The sequence below is a fragment of the Arachis ipaensis genome, chromosome B9 (assembly GCF_059453495.1).
Source record: "Arachis ipaensis isolate K30076 ecotype BB chromosome B9, ASM5945349v1, whole genome shotgun sequence".
Taxonomy (NCBI): Eukaryota; Viridiplantae; Streptophyta; class Magnoliopsida; order Fabales; family Fabaceae; genus Arachis; species Arachis ipaensis.
The window spans coordinates 116141777-116164666 of NC_142444.1; the positions used below are offsets into that span (position 1 = coordinate 116141777).

Consider the following 22890-nt stretch of genomic DNA (forward strand, 5'->3'; position numbering starts at 1 on the left):
ATAGTCCAATTTCAGTTGTTTCATTCGTTAAGTTGTATTTTGAAAAGTTGTATTTTGTTATATTATTTATTTTGTTCTTTTTTTGTTCATCTCATGTTTAAGATCTTATCTGCTTGGTTATTTATTTTAGAAAGACTCCTATTTTTTTTAAGTTTTTATCTTCTCTAGATATTTATTTTATTTTCACTGTTGATACTAAATCAATTTTTAATATTTTTATTATGAATGACATATTTCTTAATTTTAAAACTTATTTTTCCCAATTTTAAATGATATAATTTTATGCAATTAAATAATAAAAAAATTTTGGTGAAAAATGTTGGTAAACCTATGAAAACCTATGAAATTCTATACATTGCAATTTCTCTTTTATATAAAGAAAATATAAGCACTTGCTAATTTTATTTCTTGGTTTTGTTTGACATTCTTTTGAAATAAGATGAGTAAGTATTTATCCTTTTTTAAAATTATCCTACAGAGCTTGAATTGTAGTTCAATTTTTCACATGTCTATTTTTTTGAATTATTCCACACAATGGAATTGAAGTCAAATTTAACTATCTACCTTTTTTATTTTTTTTCTTATTATGTATTTCTTACAAAGTTGTGATTTATAACAAAAAAAAATAAACACTTGCTAATTTTATTTCTGGTTTTGTTATCCTACAGTGCTTGAATTGTACTTAAGTTGTTCACATATCCATTTTTTTTAATTCTCCCACACAAAGAAATTGAGAGTCAAATTTATCTTTGTACCTTTTTTGTTTTTAGTTTTTTCTCTTGTGTGTTTTTGGTAACTAGATTTCGTTTGTATAATAATTAAATTGTGAAAAATAATTAGAGTACTGTTCTATAAAGGGCTGTTAGAAAATTTTGAAAAATGTTGATCAGTGATACATTTTTTTTGTGGTCCAATTTCAGATGCTAGCTTCCTTAAGTTGTTTTATGAAAAGTCGTTATGTATTTTGTTACTATTTTGCGTTTTGTTCTTTGTCTGTTCTGTAACACCCTAACTTTTAGCACATCATGATCGTACCAAAAGTAAGACATTACGGACCTGATTTTCCTTATTATCTATTTAATATTAAGCCTTTACGTTGATATCACGTTTCAGTTTATAAGAAAATACTAGGAAATTATTTTTAGTAATTAAAATCACACAATTATTAATAATAGTAAATGCTATACAAATGAATTCAATATAAAACATGAAGACAATACATATCCCTCTGGAAAAAATAAAAGCCAAAGCAACAAGGACGAGGGAACTCTATAAAAACAACAGGTATCACAAGTAAATCTACTAATAGTCTGCAACCTCATACTGAATCTTCGAACCTGTCACTGAAAGGGTGGAAGATTTTGGGGTGAGAACAAACCACACGTTTTCAGTAGGGAATGGGAATGCCATAAAAGTAATGAATTTAATCCAAATAGTTAACATACTTAGTAAAACTATTTCGTTAAATCTTTGGAAATAGTTTTATTTCTACTTTAAATAAATAATTACTTTTCTTTAAATTTCTAAACTCAAAATAGATTTTAATCACAAAATTAGTCATACTGACCATCTCTCAGCCACATAATCATTTTTCAACCACAACATCTCACCTCAATACATCCGTGAACTAACAACACAAGTAAGAGATTCAAACCAACATACAAACAAGTCAAACAGAACAATCACAAAGAAGTAATACAAGCAAACACAACCAAATACAAATGTGCAAACAACATAATGCATGTTTATTCCTAATGCAGGTCATAAGCTCACACTACAAGAAAACATGTCTATTGCCACACTTTTAAAGCGTGGCGAAAAGCAGAAAAAAGCATGGCGATAGCTTTTCGCCACGCTTTTTGAGCTACCGCCACGCTTTTGAAAGGGTGACCTATGAAAGGGTGGCAGTTGCTTTATCGCCACACTTTTTTCAGCCTATTGCCACGCTTTTTGTTTGCCACGCTTTTTTACAAACTGCCACTTGTAAAGTGTGGCTGTAGGTGGGAAATATGGCCACGCTTTTAAAGGTGGCGATAGGTAGAAATATGGCCACGCTTTTAAAGCGTGGCGATAGGTAGAGATATGGCCACGCTGTTAAAGCGTGGCGATAGGAAGAGATACGGCCGTGCTTTTAAAGCGTGGCGATAGGGAGAGATACCGCCACACTTTTAAAGCGTGGCGATAGCCTTATCAAATTAAAAAAATCCTTCTTTTGACTTTACCTTCATCACTACACAATATAAATTTTTAGTCATTTTCTATTACCAAACCAGTATGCAATTTTTATTACAAGACAAATCAAATAGTAATTACTGACATATATAATTTTTGCTATAATTATTTTATACATTAATTCTCAAATACAAAATAAATCTCGAGTTCAAAACTCTAATTTCACAACAAGCTTTTCAACTTGAGCAAAAAATACAATGCTATCTAATACTTCAATTAGCTTACCAAATTTGACAATAATTATACAGATTTACTAAGGTGGGATTTACAAATCTTGGTAGGTTCGTTCCTTCCCTTTTGGCGTTTGAAACATCATGAAAACATCAGACCTGAAAGCCATCTTAGCAACATCTGTCTGCTCTGGCACTGCAGGAAGAACTTTGTCCACCCCATCATTCGGTGTATAGCCTTCCAGCAATTCTTTAATATCTTCAAGCATTCTTCGTCATCCGAATCATGAAGTATGTTCTAGAAATAAAATAATATAATCTAAGAAAACTATGGGATCAACTCAATCATAATATATATAGTTTGTTCCATTAACATTAACTCATGTTTCTAGTGTAAATGTTTCGGCATGCTATCAAATAAATTATTTATATCAAATATATATTAAAATGCAAAAATATATATTAAAAATGAATTCAATAATACATTTATTATACATAAATATACACAAATATATAAAATCTAATCTAATTAATTATACACAAATATACAACACAAAGAGAATCCGAGTTCATTATTTAGCTTTATTATTGCATCAAAAAATCATCACATGGAGGGAATCATTATTTAGCTTTAGCTATAATCCTAAAGCATTTATCATAAACCAAAGCATGCAGGTTCAGTACCCCTAAATTCTAACCACTCCTGTAATTATAATACTTCTAATAATATGTCAGGAACAAGTAGTTTCTAGTCAACCTTGATGATATAATATAGTCTATAGTTCATACATCCAAAGCAGAGACTATTTTCCATAGTTATAAAAATATTCTAGAGGATGAGTTTCAGGAGCATCAGTGTCAACTTACTTGTCTTTGAGTTTCCAACTGAGATGTTAGAAGACAGTTGTATTCATCCAAAATCTGTTTTTGAGAAATAACGATGAATCACTAACCATGTATAGAAATGGGAAATATACTCAAGAACAGTGGTGCTAATAATAATGAAGACTTAGTGTGTTAGAAAATTAAAATGCTACCCTATCAAATGATGATGTGAAACTATGTCTACAAGACAGTATATCTATTAAATATAAAGTGGTTCATGCAAGCAGGCCAGTGTTAATTAATCACAGCGAGCAAGATTATATCAGACCTAGATATGTATATGTTTCTATTTCAAGCTATCTGTCCAAGTTAGCTTCAACATAAACACAGGACATTCAAGAGTTTATATAGAACAAACATACTTCCAAAACTTCAATACAAAGTGGAAATATAATACTTTTTGCAATTATTATATTAGTAATCGCTTTGTCCTCTAACAGATTTCAAGGACTAATGATTTTGTTTTTGGGGCCGGGGGGAGGGGAGATGGGAATCAATTCTAAAAAAATGATAATGTTCTATACTAATGTAGGACAAAATAAGGTTTGCATATTTTTATTATTTTTGTTTTTTGTTATAATGTCAGAGAAATCTTGATGCATATAAATTTTGATGCATATAATGTTCTATACACAAATCTTGATGCATATAAATTTTTCGTCCAAATGTTCCTCTTCAAGGTGATTTGAATTGAGATTTCTACTTAAAATCTAATGCAACAGAATAAACAGAGTAAATATATAAAACCAGAAATAATTTATAGGCAACATTATAATCCTTTCATGTCACTTGCAATAAAACCAGAAACAGCTGTTGGTACCAGAAATTCCCACATAATAATAGCAAATACAACATAGAACAATCAAACTGCAAAAGTAGTGTTGAAACTTTATGTTCATATGAGGTCACTCTATTTCTAAAATCATATATGCCGAGATGTAGAAGGCATATAGTAAGCTACTTCCTTCCTGAAAGTAACATTTTGTGACAATAGAATTGCCTAAACCAGCCAAAATAAGAACTTCAATACAATGTGAAAACAAGATGAAGGAATGAAAAACCTGCTTACCGGGCAAGACAAGTATGTCCACTTTGAAACACAAGGGCATTGAAAGGAGTGATCGCAAAGTGTAGTGAGTATTCCACTTCTATCCAGAACATAAAAAGGTTGCACAATTAACCAAAAAATTATAACATGTGCTTTAACAATAGGACAAGTTGTGGAGAAAATTACCTTTGGAACTGCATTCCTTTGCCCTTCTGAGCACAAATAAAAAATCCCATAACATGAAAAAGGATAAAAATTCAAAGGGGGGAAGAAAAATAGAGAAAGAAAGAAGACACACCCTACAATAAGGCGACAAGAGAAAGAAAGAAAGAAAGATAAAAATTTAAAGAGGGAGTAGAGTAGAATAATAATGGAAGGGGAGAGAAAGAAAGAGGAAAAAAGGAAACAGAAAAAAATGAACAAGAATGGAAGAGGGAGTTAGGGGGTGTTGGAAGTGGCTGATCTCACAGGCTTGAAAATCCTTACAACAACTCCAATTGGCTTCTATTTCTATCTATTGCACTAGATCTATGTATCTAACAAACCAAGAGCTAAGAAAAATTATCATAAGCAGAAAGAAAAACATAAAAATATATATAAACATAAATTAAAAAAAAAAAGGGCTCATATAGAAAGGAAAAAGTCAAAATAAGAAGTAAAGAAAGACAAGTAGAACTTCTTGTTTGCAGAACAATAGAGACACAAAGAGGAAAAATAAATTTGGTGCAATTTTCATTCTCTATTTTACTGTTATTTCTTTTCTTTATTCGTCCAAAGTTTGATAAGATTACTTGTTGCAGACATCCCACTTGCGAACTCCAATGAGCTTGGCATGGAGCACCTGCTGCACATCTCTTCCGTTCAAATAATTTGTAACTTTGTCATCTACGCACACATCGATGCTCTCATTTTCTTTCTGTTTGGCCATAGGAAAGGAAAAAAACTCAAGTAAAAAGGAACAAAAAAACTTAAGTAAAAAAAAACTCAAGTAAAAAGGGAATCTGATATTAATCTGTGAGACCAGAAAAACTCAGCCCTTGAATTGAAGTCAGTGGCATATTCTACAAGTGGATTACTCAACTGCAATAATGCAAAGAGACCCTTTAAGCATTAATATTATTAGCAATATCTAAGAATGAAAGGCAGAAAGAAGCATAGTTTATAAATATATTTGGTAAATAAATTGTATATTGCTTATAGCTATGCCTTTCAGATTGAATATCTTCTCCTTTTTGTAAATAAAGGGCTCCTGACATGGATTCATTTGCTCCTGGAAAAGCCATCTTCTTTATTTCACCTATACCTTCCCTGAAAAATCACACTACAAAATCTTCTCAACAATATGAAGAAAAATTCTGGTCTTGATCAGCTTCCAGATGGTGTTTGTGTTAGGAAAAATCTGAAAAGGAAAAGACAATGAAATATTGAAACTTTTGGGAATCTATCTATCTCATTACAGCATATTTTTTCAACTTAGTTCACAACATTTATATTGTTAGCTTCTAAAATAGTTTCATTTGCTTCTAATATTATATCATAGTATGCACTCTATGTCAAAGAACAATTTCAATAGCTACACGCTGGATAAAACTAAGTTGAATCAGCACACTGTAGCGATTTTCCATTCCATCATTCCTACACATGTCAAATCACGATTTTGGGATTTTAATGAAAGAAATATGCAAAGAAAGCAACAAACGTTTAAGGAGAAGAAACGGTACCTGATGAAGAGGAGGCGGTGGAGATGGTGGAGGTGGGGCCCGCACCAGCGAATGAGGTCATCGAAGGAGATGTGATTGGGAACGGTGAGAATGAAGCCAAGAGAAGAGCGAGAGCTAGGGCTTCGAATCGAGGAGTGAGAGGAGCTCCGGAACAAGTGGAGAACCCCTCTTCGCTCCCTGAATTTAGGGCTCAAATCTTCATCGTTCTAGGAGAAGATGGATTCAGGGTCCAGAGGCTGCTCCGAGTCGACCGAGTGAACTCGGAGAAAGTCACCACCAGAGAGACTTGTGATGAGGGAGTCACCACCAAAGAGAATCACCGCCGAAGGAGCAGTGATGGTGGGAGTGCCGGAAGAGAGAGTGACGACGGAGGCATCGTGAGCGCCGGCGATGTTCTTCGGAGGGTTGGAGTTCTTGGCGGAGTGCTGGGGTGAGGACAGGGGTTCTTCAAAGCTTTTAGGGTTCTGGCCTTCTGGGTTCTTTGAAGAGAAATGGGGTCTTGAATGATGAAGGAGATAAGCAGCGTTTTGATTGGGGAAGTAAAACGGAGCGTTTTATTTTGTATGAGGACCTTTTGGCCATGCTTTTAAAGCGTGCCAAAAGAGTACCAGGATATATGGCCACGTTTTCTAAGCGTGGCCGTAATGAAACTTTCTCGCCACGCTTTTAAACCATCCCTGTTTCTCTCTATGGCCACGCTTTTGAAGCGTGGCAGAAAAAAATCTTTTGGCCACGCTTTTAAAGCGTGCCAAAAGAGTACTAGGATATGGCCACGTTTTATAAGCGTGGCCGTAATGAAACCATGTCGCCACGCTTTTAAAACGTCCCTCTTTCTCTCTATGGCCACGCTTCAGAAAAAAATGTGGCCGTTTCTCTAATCAATTGCCGCCCTTCCAAAAGCGTGGCCGTTGACCCTTTTCGCCACATTTTTGAAGCGTGGCAAGAAAAAACGTGGCCAAATCTCTATTCAATCACCACCCTCACAAAAGCGTGGCCATTGACCACTTTAGGCCATGCTTTTAAAGCATGGAAAAAAAAAAGCGTGGCCATAGGCCTTTTTTCTTGTAGTGTCATGTGTCAGTTGCCTACCCGCTCCCGACATTACCCGGGCACGAGTCCCAGATATGGCTTTCCAGATGCATACAGTGTGCTTATAAGTCGTACGGCTGGACCGCATACAGTGTGACTTTCCAAATCAATAAGCGTACATCTGGAAAACAGTTCTCAGTGTGTGGGCGTCCCTACTTTACATTTGGCACTAAGGCCCAAACAATGTCACATATGCTCTCCTTTGGCAGTCATTTCATTAATTAATATATTCCTTTAATCTTTGTTCTCTGCTCTCCTGTGGTAGAGATCCTTTTAGTTAATATATTCTTTAATCTTTATTCTCTGCTCTCCTGTGGCAGAGATTCCTTTAATTATCTTTTTTTCCTTTACTTTTCGTTCTTCTTCTTCTTTTCTTTCTTATCAAACCGAACTCAAAACATAACGTAAGGCAAAATCCCTTCTCAAAAGATTGAGTTTGAAACATTATACTTTTCTTAATAAATCGGTTTGAAAACAAAACTCTTTTCGTAATAAATTGAAATCAAGTAATATTCATAAATTAGATTTGCTTTTAAATAACACTTTAAATAAAGTCTTAGAGTTTTATAAAAATTTGGCAGCATTTCTTCTAAAATCCGGGCTTTGTCACCCTTCAAGGGTCCCAACCTAACCACCTTTCAAACCCTTTTCAAAATATTTTCAAGTAACAAATCATTTTCAATATTCACACAGTTCAAAATATCAAATAGAATCAAATTGTTTTCTTTAAAGCTAAGCCTCTTTCTATTTCAATAAAATTAGCCCGTTTCAAATCTTTAGCTTTTGAAATTAAAGGAAATTCATTTCTTCATTCAGACTTTACAAATCCCTCTGACCATACTCGTTTAACATTTAGTACTAACCAAAATCACCTTCTTGCGTATTTTTACCATCCCTTCATCAGCACCTATTCACCATCATACTAATACCAAAATCAATTTCCATCCACTTCCATAACCATAAATTCCAGCATCAAACACAGTCTCAATTCAAACTCAAATCACATTTCAATTTAACAAGCAACACCAAATTGACCAACACTCACAATTACAACCAATTCTCATCAATTAGACACACAAAACACGTGTAAATTATTTGCAATTACTCAATAAGCTTTTTGGAATTCTTAAATTAAAAACTTGTAATTTAAAAAACGAAACCCCCTACCTTCGTATGAAATCAAAATCAACGAAAGCTCCGGAGAAACTTTCTGACCAAGCTGTTGAAGAGGAAAGCGTCAGAAATCATATGTGCCTCCTAGAACTCTAGTTGGCCGAACTTAAAGAGTAGGAGAGCTACGTCACCGTCAACTTTCACCGATCAAAAGTGACGCCAATGTGTAGAAGAGAAAGATACAAACACTTTTACTGGATTCGATTTTTTATTGGAGTTACGAATCGCAAAAAATCGAAATCGGAAATTCAAAAGTTTCGTGGTTCTCCTCACCCACACTTTCGGTCTCTCTTTTTCTTTTCTTTCTCACTTTACTAGGAAATGAAGCATGCAAGTCCGGTTTGGAACTAATGATCATATTTAGGGAAAATGTTACACAACACATGGGTTTAGGTGTCGGTTTGGAACTAATGATCATATTTAGGGAAAATGTTACACAACACATGGGTTTAGGTGTCATATATATATATAATGCTGCCAAGATATCAGTATCTTTCGTTTCATACTCAGGAGTATAATAAGTCAATTTATAATCTTTAACACCAGCTTTAAACCCAACACTTGCTTTAGTCTCTATTTGTGGTGTACTCTTCCTCTATCTATGAGCGAGACTCCATCCAAATCTGCCACTCGTTGGGCGATGCCCTCTTTTCTATGAAGACCGACCCCACCACTGAATGATGAACTTTTCCAGTCTTCGCCAATGCAAAGGCGACCTGGAGAGAACACAGAGTAAAGCCCTTACCCGCCTGAATGGAATTCATATCTCCTTCGTCTGGTCATCTTATAATGTTACACACGTATATATGCATGAAATTAAAACACGTTTCATTTCTTTCCTTCTCCCAAATGGCTTCGGCCACTTTTTTCTCTTTTCTCTTTTTTTTAACTTTAATAATAATAATAATAATAATAATAATAACAATAAAAATTAATTTAATTTTTGTTTTAATAACTTATTATTTTTTTGATAAATAATTTAAATTTAGTAGAATAAATAATAATTAAATTAAACTTCAATAATCATAAAATTTTATTTAATTATTTTTGTTAAAAATAATTTTCTTAAAACTATATCTCAATATAATATATTAGCTCATAAATAATTAATTATTTAATTTTTAAAAATTTGAGGTCTTACATGTTCTGCTCATTTTTAAGTTTTTATTTGCTTAGTTTTTATTTTTAAAAATACTCCTTATTTATTTAATTTGTTAGCCATAAATACTTTTGACTGGAAATTTTGTTATGGTTGTGAGAAGATTAATTTAAACTTTTTTTTTCTATTCTTTTTTGTTGTCTTTGTTTGTTGAGTAATGAACATTGTGTTGTGAGAATCAAATACTACAACTTTTCAGATTAGTTGGATGGTTTCTTTAAAGTTTTCGAGTTTTCGATTATGGGATTGATCAGTTTGTTGGGTTGGTCAGACCACTCATCAAGCAACTTTAAGCTTATGAATCGATGGAGCAAATAAGATTTGTAATTTTGGAGCTGCCTGGAGAGTGGCCTGAGCAGTTGCTCTATTTAGCTATCAAGCTTATGTCGATTCTTTTTCTGAGAAGTTTGAGTTTTTGATTCTCTTGTCCTATTTTTTTAAATAAAATTAGTAAAAAATTTATTACTATTTGTTACTCTCTTTTGTTTATATCTTCATTCCTTAATTGTATTTCTTTTTTTCTTTTGAGCACAATTTTTGAACTTGATTGATGGGCATTTTGGTTTTTGGTATTTAACTACATAGATAATTAACTTGTGTGTATCTTCATTGGAAAAATGATATATTTTTTATTGGAAATATAATAATATAAGAAGCCTAATAAAATAATGATATCTATATTAAAAGGTGTCCTTATCTAAGTCTACCAATCTTGGATCTATGCATAGATTTTCTTTTTATTTTTGGTTCTCGCTTTTCTCTGTGTTACCTCATGTTGTCTTTGTTATCTTTCTCTTCTCTCTCATCCTCTTCTCATCCAATCCTCTCTCTTGCTATTACCTTACAATTTATATAGAGAATAACTTAGGGTTAATATAGCTTACCATTTATACACCTTATTTGTTCATCAATTGTTGTTAGCTTAGAGCCTATATATAGGATTATTTAGTCCACAAATATCTTTGGATTGATATCTATGGTCAATCAATATCTTTCAAATCTCTATCTTACTTTCTTCTTTTTTTTTCTCCCAAAATAAGGATTCTATGGATTTCAAAATTCAAATTACTCAATTGATATGTGTTTATAAATTAAGTATAAATCCATTGATCATGTCACATTTTTTCACATTCATGTGTTATTGTATGTTTTTCTTAGTTGCTGTTTAATTGACTGAAATCTGTTTTCTCTTTCATCTCTTTAATTACATTTCAAGATGAGAACTTCCATGGATATGATTAATAAGATTAATCCTGAGAAGGAAGTATGGAACCTCAAAGTTAGGGTGATTAGACTTTGGACTGTTTCTACTTTCACTGGTCAGCTTCTCCCACATTTGATGGAGATAATTTTGGTGGATGGATTTGTGAGTTATAGTAGTCTAAATCTATTAAATTTTTTTGGCTGTTTGTTTTTTATATTTAGATGTGTTTCTCCTTACCTTTTTTATATCGAGGTCTCAAATTTTGTTTCATTTAAATGTATTTTTCTCTTTATTCCATTTGTCATTTATCAGATATTTGCTATAATTTATGTTGATTGGTAAGAATGCAAGATATAAGCTACTGTTCGGAAGACTATAATTTATAGGTTCAAAGTACTTCTCTCTTAGGATCAAGTATATGTCATGAATCTTTTCTATTATTATTTCTTATATTCCTTTTTCCACTTTCATTCTATATGTTCTATAGTATTTGAGTTCGCTGTTTCTAGTGAAATGATTGTTTTGGGCCAACATGAATGTTCGTGGATCCACTAAGTTACCTCTGAATCCTTCATTGTTGAAAACTTGATCCTACAGTTGCTGTTATTTCGGTGAATAAATAACAAAGATTTATTAGTTCTTGATCATCATGTGTATTGATAGTTGGATATTAGAGTGTGGTCATTAAAGCAAAATATTATTTGTTGTAATAAAGAAGGGTATATTTTGATACGGTGGGTAAGTAGAGTATACAGTTGGGTAGAAGAGAGAAACTCATCATGGTAAATTTTGGCAACAGATATTTTTTGTTCGTGCGTCGCACATATTCCAAATGAAGAATTAAAGAGAAAGCAAAAAAAATAAAATAAAAGATAAACAAAAAAATGTCCTCTATAGTGCGTTATCTCTCATCTAAGTTAGGATTTTGATTAAAAAGTTGTGGTTGAGATATTTGTAAGAACGAGTTGAAGTTGCACAAAAGAAGATTTACAATTATTATTCTTTTTTCTTTTTTTGATCTTAGAAAATAACAAGTTTGATGAGAGATATCAAATATTCATTTTTTTTCTCTTTTTCTTTTTCTTCAGGCAGCATTTAAAGAAAATAAAAGTTCGAAAGAGTTTTTTTTTTACAAATTCTTAAGTTCTTCATTTTTTGTGTATTTGGCCTTCTCTTTTTAATAGATCTCTATTAGCATTGAAAAATGACAACTTACATTTTTGTAAAATAATTTTTTTATCCAAGATATAAATGATTTTAACATGATAAATAAAAAAAAATTATACATAAATTATATTGGTTATGATTTTTATTAATGTTTATCTTTTGAATTGTGTTGTTTATATTTTGAAGTTGTATTTGTTGCGCATAATATATGAAGTTTCACAAGATACAATGTATTGTGAGGTAGGATCTTTATAGTCAATTCTAAGAAGTGCTCATCAAAGTGAATGTTTCAAAAAGTAAGGATACTTATGCAAAATATAAGAATGTTTCAAAAAGTAAGGATACTTATACAAACTATGAGAAGTTAAGAAAGGATACTTGTGTATTTGGAGTAGTGATAGAGTAAATAAATCAGTTACATTTTATTAAAAATTAAACAAAAATAATACTTTTATTAACATAAAAAGTGACAATCCAGAAAAATTGAAAAATAAAAGTCGAAACAAAAAACAAAAATTTTCAACTCGTCTGTCGCACGGATCTTCTACTAGTATATATATATATATATATGAGTTAATAGTCAATTTCGTCCTCGAATGTGTCCTCGATCTCCATTTTTGTCCCCGAAAGTCAAAATTAATCAAAAACGTCCTCGAAAGATACATGAGTTGATCATGTTCGTCCTTCCGTCATCTCGGTAAGTGACATGGCAAACGGCCGCTTACGTGGCCCGTTAACTGCCTAGGTGGCAGAGAAGCAGGACGACATCGTTTTGATGGAATGCGCTACTAGCGATAAAACGGCGCCGTTTTTTCTTCTGAAGAGGGATTCAAACGTTGCTATGCCTTACCCCTGTCTCATATCAACCATCGCTCTGTCTTTCGCTCCAAAACATGTCGTCTCCCACAAGGTATGCCCTAAGCGTTTGACTGAAGCTCTGCACCACCCCGACAATGATCGTTAGTGCTGCTGGATGATTACAGTAGAAAGGCTTTGGACGTTAATGCAGAGTTGATGTTATACTGGAGCAGCATTGCTAGTAAAAGAAGGCATTGAGATGTTGAGAGGTAAGGATTGAACTCATAATATGATTTCTGACTTATTGTGTGATGTGGTGTATTGTTACTGTGGTGGTGTTAATGTTCGTCTGATTTAAGGTAGGGTTTCGGGTGACGAAGGGTGTATTAGTGTTGTTTTAGTATTTTCCTATATGAGATTGTGTTACTTTGTATGGCTCTGTGACGGTAGTCAGGGATGTCTGGATTTAGTGATGGTTTTATTGCATATTTTTTTTTTTGGTTAATGGTTGATTGGTACCAACTGGGTGTACTAGGTGGTGATTGATACAGAGTAGTTGTTGCTGGTCATGTTTGTTTATGATGTTTTCGTGTTTGTCATTGTAGATGGAGGGTCCTCCCATGACGTTTATTTTTCACCATGGTGGTTTGTTTAAGACGGGTGAGGATGGAGATATGGTTTATGAACCTGATAATACAGAGGTATTGATGGGTGTTGAGGGAGACACATTGGATGTGTTTTTTGTTAGGGGTTACTATAAGGAGTTGGGATACATTGAGGCTGACAACTGTTGGTGGAAAGTTCCTGGAGTTCCGATTGCATCTGGGTTGAAGAAGTTGGTGACAGATGCTGACTTGATTGCAATGTGCAAGGATTGTAGGAGGAACCAACATTTGATCAACCTATACTTTGAGGACTGCATCTTACAGCCCTGTGTAGTGGACAACATAGGGGAAGCTGTAGCTCTTCTGGAAGCAGGAAGTAGTAAGAAGAAGAAGTTCAGTTCCCAGGCCAAGATGCACCACTCCCAACCTGTGAAGACTCCCACAGTGAAGCACCCTCAGCCCAAGAAACCAACCTCTGAGCCCACAAAGGCAGCCTCACAGCCCAGTAAGCCCAAACCTCATCCCAGTAAGCCCAATTCTCAGCCCACGAAGCCAACCTCACAGCCCAGTAAGCCCAATAAACCTTACTCTCAGCCCACCAAACCAACACATCAGGCCTCAAAGACCACCTCTCAGCCCATAAAGACTCTCTTGCAGTCAACAAAAGTCCACTCTCAACAAACCAAAAGCAACAGTCAAGGGAAGACAGCCCCACATCATTCCAAAACATCCTCTCAACCAGCCAAGAACCCAGAAAGTAATAACAAGAAAGGAAATACCAGTGAATGCAGAGTAACAAGATCTGGAAGAACTGTAAGAGAAGGTCCTATTCAAGAAGAAGATTCTGACTCTCATGACTCGTATAAGAGTACTGAAGATGAGCTGTACAAGCCTCCAAAAGTTCTAGGAGATAATTTATACAACAGTGACAGTGATGGTGACAGTGGAAAAGGTTCACCAAGAAAGCAAAAGAAAGCTGAAGCGAAGGAGAAGCATAGGCCTCCTAAGTCTAGACTAGCGGATAAAGAAATTGACACTGATGACTCAAGTTATGAGGATTTTGAAGATGAAGAAAACTCTAAATCTGGTAAGTTCAAGGGGTTTTAATTGTGCTACTGTTTTAATTTTTCATTTGGCCAAATTTTAATGTCTTCCATGTTATGATTTGGTAGATGCAGACGAAGATGATGATGATCTTGGAAGTTTCTCAGATGCTGACTCATGGCATTCAGAGGATTCTGTCAAGGAGTTAGACTCTGATGAGGAGACACCAACTGTTTATCCCCAATATAATGAAAAAACCAAATTTGAAAACCTGAATTTTGAGGTTAGTATGACATTCAAATCGAAAGCTAAATTTATACAAGCCACTAGGGATTATACTATCCAGTGGGGCAGAAATATTTTATTTACCAAGAATGATAGAGTTAGGGTTAGAGCTATTTGTAAGTCAGACGATTGTCCATGGGTGGTTTATTGTGCTTGTAATAGTAAAGACTTGTCTTGGCAAATTAAAACGCTAGTTGATAATCACACCTGCCCTAGAAAGAGAAAAAATAGGGCTGCAACCCAAACCTGGACACTTAGCAAGCTAGTACCCAAGTTTAGAAAGCACCCAACTATGAAGCATCGAGAGGTGTATGATTGGTTTGTCCGAAAGTGTAATGTGTACCTCAATAGCACATGCATCACCAGGGCACTAAAAGCTGCTAGGAAAATTATAGAGGGTGATGAGATAGCCCAGTATGGTTTGGTGTGAGATTATGCAAACGAGTTACTTACTAGCAATCCAGGATCCAGAGTGCAAGTTGGTGTGATCCCTATGCCTGAGAGTCCTCCTTTTTTTGATCGGTTCTACGTGTGTCTTGATGCTTACAAGCGGGGGTTTAAGGTGGGTTGTAGACCTCTGATTGAACTAGATGGAGCATTCCTGAAGACACTACATGGAGGACAAATTCTGACTGCTTGCGGACAAGATGCTAATAATCACATCTTTGTGATTGCCTATGCAATTGTCAGTGTGGAAAACAAGGATAATTGGCAATGATTTCTTGAACTGCTTCATAGTGATCTACGTGACTATAGAGAGAACAAATGGTGCTTCATATTAGATATGCAGAAGGTAATGATTTCTGTAATGACTAAATTGATTTACTGAGTAATCTTTAAAGGACTAGTTTGATTTAATGATTTCTGTTTTGGGGACTGAAATGATTTAATATCTTTTCGTGTTTGGCATTTTGGTGCAGGGTTTAATCCCCGCTGTGCAGGAAGTGTTCCCAAGAGTTCACCACCACTTCTGCGTGTGGCATTTGTGGCGCAATTTGTCGAAACAGTGGGGTAGTTGTGATTTAAAAGACCTTGTGTGAGAATGTGCAAGGTCAAGGACAACAACTGAATTTGATAGAAACATGAAGAGAGTTAAGCTGATCAACGAAAAAGCTTGGCAGTATCTTGATAAATGGCCAAAAAAGGCATGGACGAAGGCGCATTTCAGTGAGGTTCCGAAAGTGGATAATATATGCAACAATACCTGTGAGTCATTCAACGCAAAGATCAAACACGAAAGGAGTAAGCCTATCCTGACCCTGGCTGAGGAAGTTAGAAGAATCATCATGAAGAGTATGGTTGATAATAGGAGGAAGTTGCAGAACTATCAAGGAATTCTCCCTCATATTCAACAAAGTAGGTTGGAAGCTATGACAGTGCTGTCCCGCCATTGGGCTCCTCAGTGGTCTAGTGATGAAAAGGAGGAGTTGTACGAAGTGCATGGCTGGCCGACAAATATGGTGGTTGACCTGGGCAAGCACACATGCACCTGCAGGTTTTGGCAACTTACAGGTAACAACGTTCTTCTCTTACTTAGTTAAGAATGTCTTCATTCATGATAGTATGTTTACTGTATCATTTTGTTTGGCTTGAAAGGAATGCCCTGTATGCTCGGCAATACAAGATAAGAATGACAAAAGACCTGAAGAATATTACCATGAGTGGTTAAAGATGGAAGCCTATAAGCATACTTACTGTTTCAATGTCAATCCGGTTAAAGGGCAAGATCTATGGGAAAAAACACCACATCCAGCACCCGTCCCACCCCCAGTGAAGCCTAAACCTGGGAGGCCAACAAAGAAGCGAAGAAGAGACAAAGAAGAACAACCGAGTGGGTCAAAGACAAAAATGAAAAGAAAATACAACCCAATCCGGTGCATGTACTGTGGTGAGGTTGGACACAACAAAAGAGGGTGCGCAAAGAAAAAGACTGTGGATGCTGAGGAACATGCCAAGCAGATGCAGCTACAATTGGCAGTTGTTACCCCTGCTACAGAAGGTGCTGATCCCGAACTAAATGCTGCCCCTACTGATACTGATATTGGTACAGAGGCTGAGGCACCTTTGCCTTCACTTCCATCACCAACTCAGCCTGACTTAGATATTGACAGCAGTGAATCAGAATGCATCCCACCAACCCAAGAACCCCTACAGGTAGTATCATCACTCCTCACTCCTAAAAAAATTTGAAAGTAGTCTAATCATGTAAAAAACTCATTTGGTACTGGATCATGTAGGATCAATTGATAGGTAGGCCACTGATAAACCCATATTTTATGATGCATTTTGTGCTCAATTTAAGTGATTTATTCAATCCTTCACCCACTTATTCATGTAATTTGCATGGTTTTACTTTCCCTTCCTTATTATGTGATATATGTGAAAAACATGTTTCCTATGCTTTAGAAATATTAAAATGAATCATCCTTTATTACCATTCGATGCTGTGATTTGTGTGTTGAGTGCTTTCAGACTTTATAGGGCAGGAATGACTTAAAGGATGGAAAGGAAACATACAAAAATGGAAGGAAAGCACAAAAATGGAGTTTTAAAGAAAAGGGCAGCGACGCGAACGCATGGACGAAGCGGCCGCGTGCCTAGCGCGAAAAGGCAGCGACGCGGACGCGTGACTGACGCGGACGTGTGCCTTGAGCAGAACGCAAATGACGCGTACGCGTGAGCGAAGCGAACGCGTGATAAGAAAAACTCCTAGATGACGCGACCGCGTGATCCACGCGGACGCATGACAGACACCACGCACCAGAAACTGCAGAAAATGCCCCCAGCGACTTCTGAAGCCCTTTTTGGCCCAGATCCAAGACCAGAAAACACAGATTAAAGGTTATAAAGTGGGGGAATGCATCCATTCATAGGGGGGATTCGATTATTCACTTTTCATAGTTTAGATGTAGTTTTTAGAGGGAGAGGTTCTCTCCTCTCTCTTAGGATTTAGGATTAGGATTCCTCTTTAAGGAATTATGATTTCTTATTATTTCAACTTATTATTTCAACTTCCTCTCAGGTTCAATATTCCTTTTACTTTATATTTCTCTTTTACTTTCAGATACTTTAATGCTTTTATTTAATTACTTATGTTGCCAAATTGGCTTATGAACCATTCATGTTAGGATTTTCTTTATTTGATATAAATTGAGGTATTTCAGATTTATGATTCTTATTTAGCTTTTTTTTATATTCTTGGCTTTAATTGATTAATTGGAGGCTCTTGCGTTATCAAACTTATCGTGATTGTTAATTGTTATTTTTGCTAATTGAATTGAATTCCACTAACTCTAGTCTTTCCTTAGGAGTTGGCTAAGACTTGGCAATCTAACTAATTAGTCCACTTGACTTTCCCTTGCTTTCGTAAAGGTTAACTAAGTGGGATTAAACTCAATTCTCATAAGGAAAACTAGGAAAGGACTTCCGAATTTTCATACCTTGCCAAGAGTTTTATTATATATTAATTTATTAATTTCTACAACTTATTTTCCTTGTTCAAACCTTTCAAAACCCAAAAACACTGTTTTCCATAACTAATAATAAGAACACCTCCCTGCAATTTCTTGAGAAGACGACCCGAGGTCTGAATACTTTGGTTTATAAATTTTATTGGGTTTGTTACTTGTGACAACCAAAACGTTTGTAAGAAAGGATGATTGCTTGGTTTAGAAACTATACTTGCAATAGGAATTTATTCTGAATTCTAAACCGTCAATCATTCGCTCTTCAAAATGGCGCCGTTGCCGCGGAATTGCAAACGTGTGCCTTATTATTGGTTATTGTAAATATTTTTTTTCTTTTACTTGTTTATTTGTTTTTGTTTTTCCCTTTTATTTCTATTAGCTACTATGAATTCTCACCCCTCTCGCTTTGAGTTTGGTTCTAAATCTGTTGAAAGGAGTGGAAGCTATAACAGGAATATGCATCAAGGTCTAAGCAATCAAAGATGAATGGAGCCAAGAGGATCTGATCAACCCTTTAGGCAACAACACCCTTCAAGATATCATGGGCAAGGACCACTCAACAATGCATACCAAGCTGATAGATATGGTGGACCCCCTTGTATTTACCAACAAGCCCCACCCTGTGCTTATAGACCATCCTCTCAACGTAGCTTTGAACCACCACACTCACAAGTTCCTTTTCACCATTCACCACCGTATGACCCTTATCCACCACAATCCCAATCCAATTACTCCCAAGAACCACCACATTCTTATTTTGAACCCTCTCTCCCAACCAATGAACCCTCATACCCACCCCAACATCCTATGGATGACAAACTTCGTGTTCTTCTTCAAGGGCAAGCGAAGATGCAAAGGGACGTACTGGAACTCACTACTGCCTTAACCGAGGTAGTAAATATAATAGCCTCCCGACATCTGAGAACTCAAAGTACTCCCATGGCTGCATGTGGAGAATCAAAAGGAGAGCGTAGCATGAAGGAAACACTAGAAACTTCGGTGGACAATGAGGAGCATGGCTTTGTATTGGAACAAGTGGAGGAAGCCATGATAGTTGTAGAGGAAGAAGTGGTTGAAGATTTAGGAGATGCTGAACCTCCATGGGAATCGAGAACTGTAAAGAATTCCGCCAAGACATTTGAATTTGATGCCAAAGAGGATAGTGCACAACCTCCAATGCATATACCTTGTGAAAAATTGGACGGAACAGACCAAGAAGTTGATTCCATAGGCAGTGATGATCATGAATCAAGCTCTCCTACTCACGAACTTGCATCCGCAACTGAACTCCATGAGCCTGAAGAACCTTATCCAAGTGAATACGAAGATGACGTCGAGGTAGATTTCTCTCAACCTCCAATGTATGACTTGAGTGACGAGGAAGACATAGAAGACTTTGATCAGGACACAGTTGTAGTTGAAGAATTTTGCAAAGAAGTGGAGGAATTCACAGAAGAATACAAGAGAGTAGAGCTTACAGAACCACTGGAAACACCTATCCCAAGGCCATTACTACCTAATACAAGCTTCAAGTGGGTACAATCCTTAACCTTTATCTTTACTTTTCCACTTGAATATGGTTTGCTTGAAACAGATGGCCAGCTTAGAGCTCTCTGCGGCTTTAAGAGTAAGAGGGAAATGGCTCGTACTCAGAGTTGGTATGCAAGATTCAATAAGGTTCCACACTTCAATTCGAAGTGCACGGATTGGTACCAAGTTCAATTGAATGGGTCTCGGAAGACGTTTGGTCATCTTGGTGAGAATACAATTTCTAAACCACCCGGATGGAAGAATATAGATCAAGAGAAAGGCAGATTTAAAAGCAAAGTTTGGGATCCTGGAATCTATTCTGACATTCATCACCCCGGGAGCCTGAAAATCTGTTTGAAGCTGCTCAAAAGCTTTACATGCCTAGTTTGGGACCCCGGAGGCTGTTGGCATTCCAAACATTAGTGGAGATTTTTGGATGAATTTAAGCACAAGCCACCATGACAGGAAGCTCATCAAATGTCCAACTTAAGGACTTTAACTAAAAGTGCTAGGTGGGAGACAACCCACCATGGTATGATCGTTCCTGTTTCAATTTTATTTCGTTTTGTTTATTTTTATACTGTTTTATTTTCATTGAACCTGGATATTATTCGTAGCATTTGCATTAGCATTGCATACTGCATAATTGCATAATTGCATAAAAAAAATGGCACCCCACGCGAGCGCGCAGGCCACGCGTGGGCGTGAGAAGGAAATCGGCGTAAAGATCCAACGCCCAGAAAGTTGGGCTGGAATCGTGCGGCTGGGGTGCGTTTAGCACAAAACGGCCCACGCGTTCGCGTCACTAATGCGAACACGTCATTGCAAAACACTCATCCCACGCGAAAGCGTGAGCGACGCGTCCGCGTCGCATGGATATCATGACCCCCTAAATGGAAACAGAGAGTTGCGCTGAAACGACGCTGGAATTGTGCGTTTAGCACAATTTACAGAGACCCGGTCGCATGCCTCACGCGTCCGCGTCATCCATCTTTTGCCCAACCCACGCGATCACGTCAATCACGCGACCGTGTCAATCCCATTTCACCCTAGTCACGCGATCGCGTGCCCCACGTGTTCGCATGGATTCAAAATCACTAACCCCTTTTCATGCAAAACCCTACCCGTCGCGCCCCATAACCCCCCCCCTTCTTCCTCTCTTTTTTGCAACTCCCACCCTCCTCTGCAACCACCACCACCGTACCCAACCACCCAGCTCCGACCACCGCGACCGTCGCACCACCCCCGACCACCCAAAACCCGTCGCGACACCCACCCCTTCTCTTCTTTCTTCCCTTCTTCTCTTCTCTCCCCTCCGCTACTGCCTCCCCACCGCGGCCAACCTCAGACCGTCGTCTCCCACCTCCACCGGCCACCACCACAACCCTCACCCCCTTCTTCTCAACCATCACTACCCGCTCTACCATTAAACCTTACCCAAGCCCCTGCCACCACCTCTGCTCCGCCACCGCGCCGACGTGCCCCTCCCTCAGCACCGCCGTATCACCACCACCATCTCTCTGCCCTCACCTCTGCTCTTACACATACCAGGTTCTGCCGAACGTCAATTTCTCTATCACTTGTAGTTATGTGCTTATTTTTCAGATTATGTTAGAATTAGGCTAGTTAGAGATGCATGTTTGTAGTGGATTCTAGGTGGTTAGGTAGCTAGGATGTGGTTAGTGGATTTAGGCCTGATAATTGCGCCGTTCTTGCTACCTATTTTATCTATTTCTTAATTCTGATTTTGCTGTGATGTTCATCTTTTTCATACATTGTCTTCCATGTTTCTTGCTGCTGTTACACTGCTCTTTCATGTTCATGGTATTTGTGTCTATTTGCAGCTCTACTCAAATTTAAAATTTTTCTTGCTATTTATTACTCGGGATCATCCAATTTTAGCCGGAATGCTGCCCAACTTTCTGCAAATTGTTTTCATGTATTGAGTTTGGTAACTTATTATTTTGCCTTACTTGGCTACAACCAAACCAATTCATGCCTGTCCGGGCTAGCATTCTTATTCCTTTTGATCCCTTGGTTAATAACTTGCACTATTGATAATTTCATGTTAAGTTTTGCAACTTTTCTATCCTTATAAATTATCATCAATAACCTGATATTTTTTCTTGAATATGAGTTGATTATTCTTTAAATTTGTGAATTTATTGTTACCTAGGAAACATTTATCGTACCACTTACTTCAACTTTCTTTCTCCTAACTCACTGCTTTCCACCTTCTAACCTCTTTTTCAATCCTAGCCGATCTAACTTTCAAACTTCTCTTTTGGTTTTTAACTAACTACTTTAACTTTTTAACTCAAGGCATGATTATTGTTTTTCCTAATTAACATGAATTCTACTTATATTACATTTTGGATTGTGATTTTTCATCTCAGATTTCTAACTCAAATACAGTCTATAATGCACATATACTTAACTCATTTCATAATTCTACTGCTCTTTTGCCACTATGTGCTTATATTGTTATTATTTTATTTGCCTACTTATTTTCCTACTTTGTTCTTCAATTATACCCTGGAATTTCTACTTTTCAGGATGTCTGACCCTCAGCGCAAAGGGAAAGGCAAAGCAACCACTGGCAAATAGAAAAGAGGCGAATCCTTTATGTCCATCCTCGACATTATGCATGACGACTCCTGGCGGGAAAAGCACTTTACCCCGCAGGAGAAGGCTGACCAGCTCTTCACTGCCAATGATCCAGTTAAATTTGTAAACAGATACTGTGAGCTGAAGTATCCAGTGTTTGCCACCTCCAGGAACCTGTACCTAGAGAGAACTTTGAAAATTCCAGAAGAACTACAGCAGTATACCTCTGAACAGATAAAACAGAGAGGCTGGTTCTTCTTGGAGAGAAACTTGACAGAGGTCAATGCTTTCTGGGTCAGAGAGTTTTACTGCAACTATTTCAAGACTTCCCTGGATGCAATGCACCTCAGAGAGAAACAGATTTTGGTCACTGAGGAAGCCATTGAGGACATCCTCCACCTTGAGCCTAAATCAGAGCAGCCTGACGGTTACCAAAAGGCTGAAGAGGACATGCGCTTTATGAGATTTGACTGGGATGCTGTCAAGCAGAGAATAGGCCTTGATCCTACTGTCCCTTGGGTCATGGGAAAGAACACAGTGATGCCTAAGGAAATCAAGCTGATTTACCTGAATGATGAGGCTCGGCTCTGGCACCAAATTTTGAGCAACTATGTGATGCCGAGCACTCATGAGACAGAGCTGCCCACTGCTATGATCACCCTCATCTGGTGTGTGATGGAGGGTAAGGACCTGTACCTTCCACGTT

General features: G+C 36.8%; 1 protein-coding gene across 1 annotated transcript; it reads right to left on the reverse strand.

The window, feature by feature from the left end:
- Positions 1 to 2544: 2544 nt before the first annotated feature.
- On the reverse strand, positions 2545 to 4571 carry LOC107616786 (RING finger protein ETP1 homolog). The gene is made up of 4 exons (XM_016318706.3): positions 4522 to 4571; positions 4357 to 4435; positions 3270 to 3323; positions 2545 to 2700 (listed from the first exon to the last, which is right to left on the reverse strand). The coding sequence occupies exons 1-4, from the start codon at positions 4569 to 4571 to the stop codon at positions 2545 to 2547; spliced, it is 339 nt and encodes a 112-aa protein (XP_016174192.2).
- Positions 4572 to 22890: the final 18319 nt, after the last annotated feature.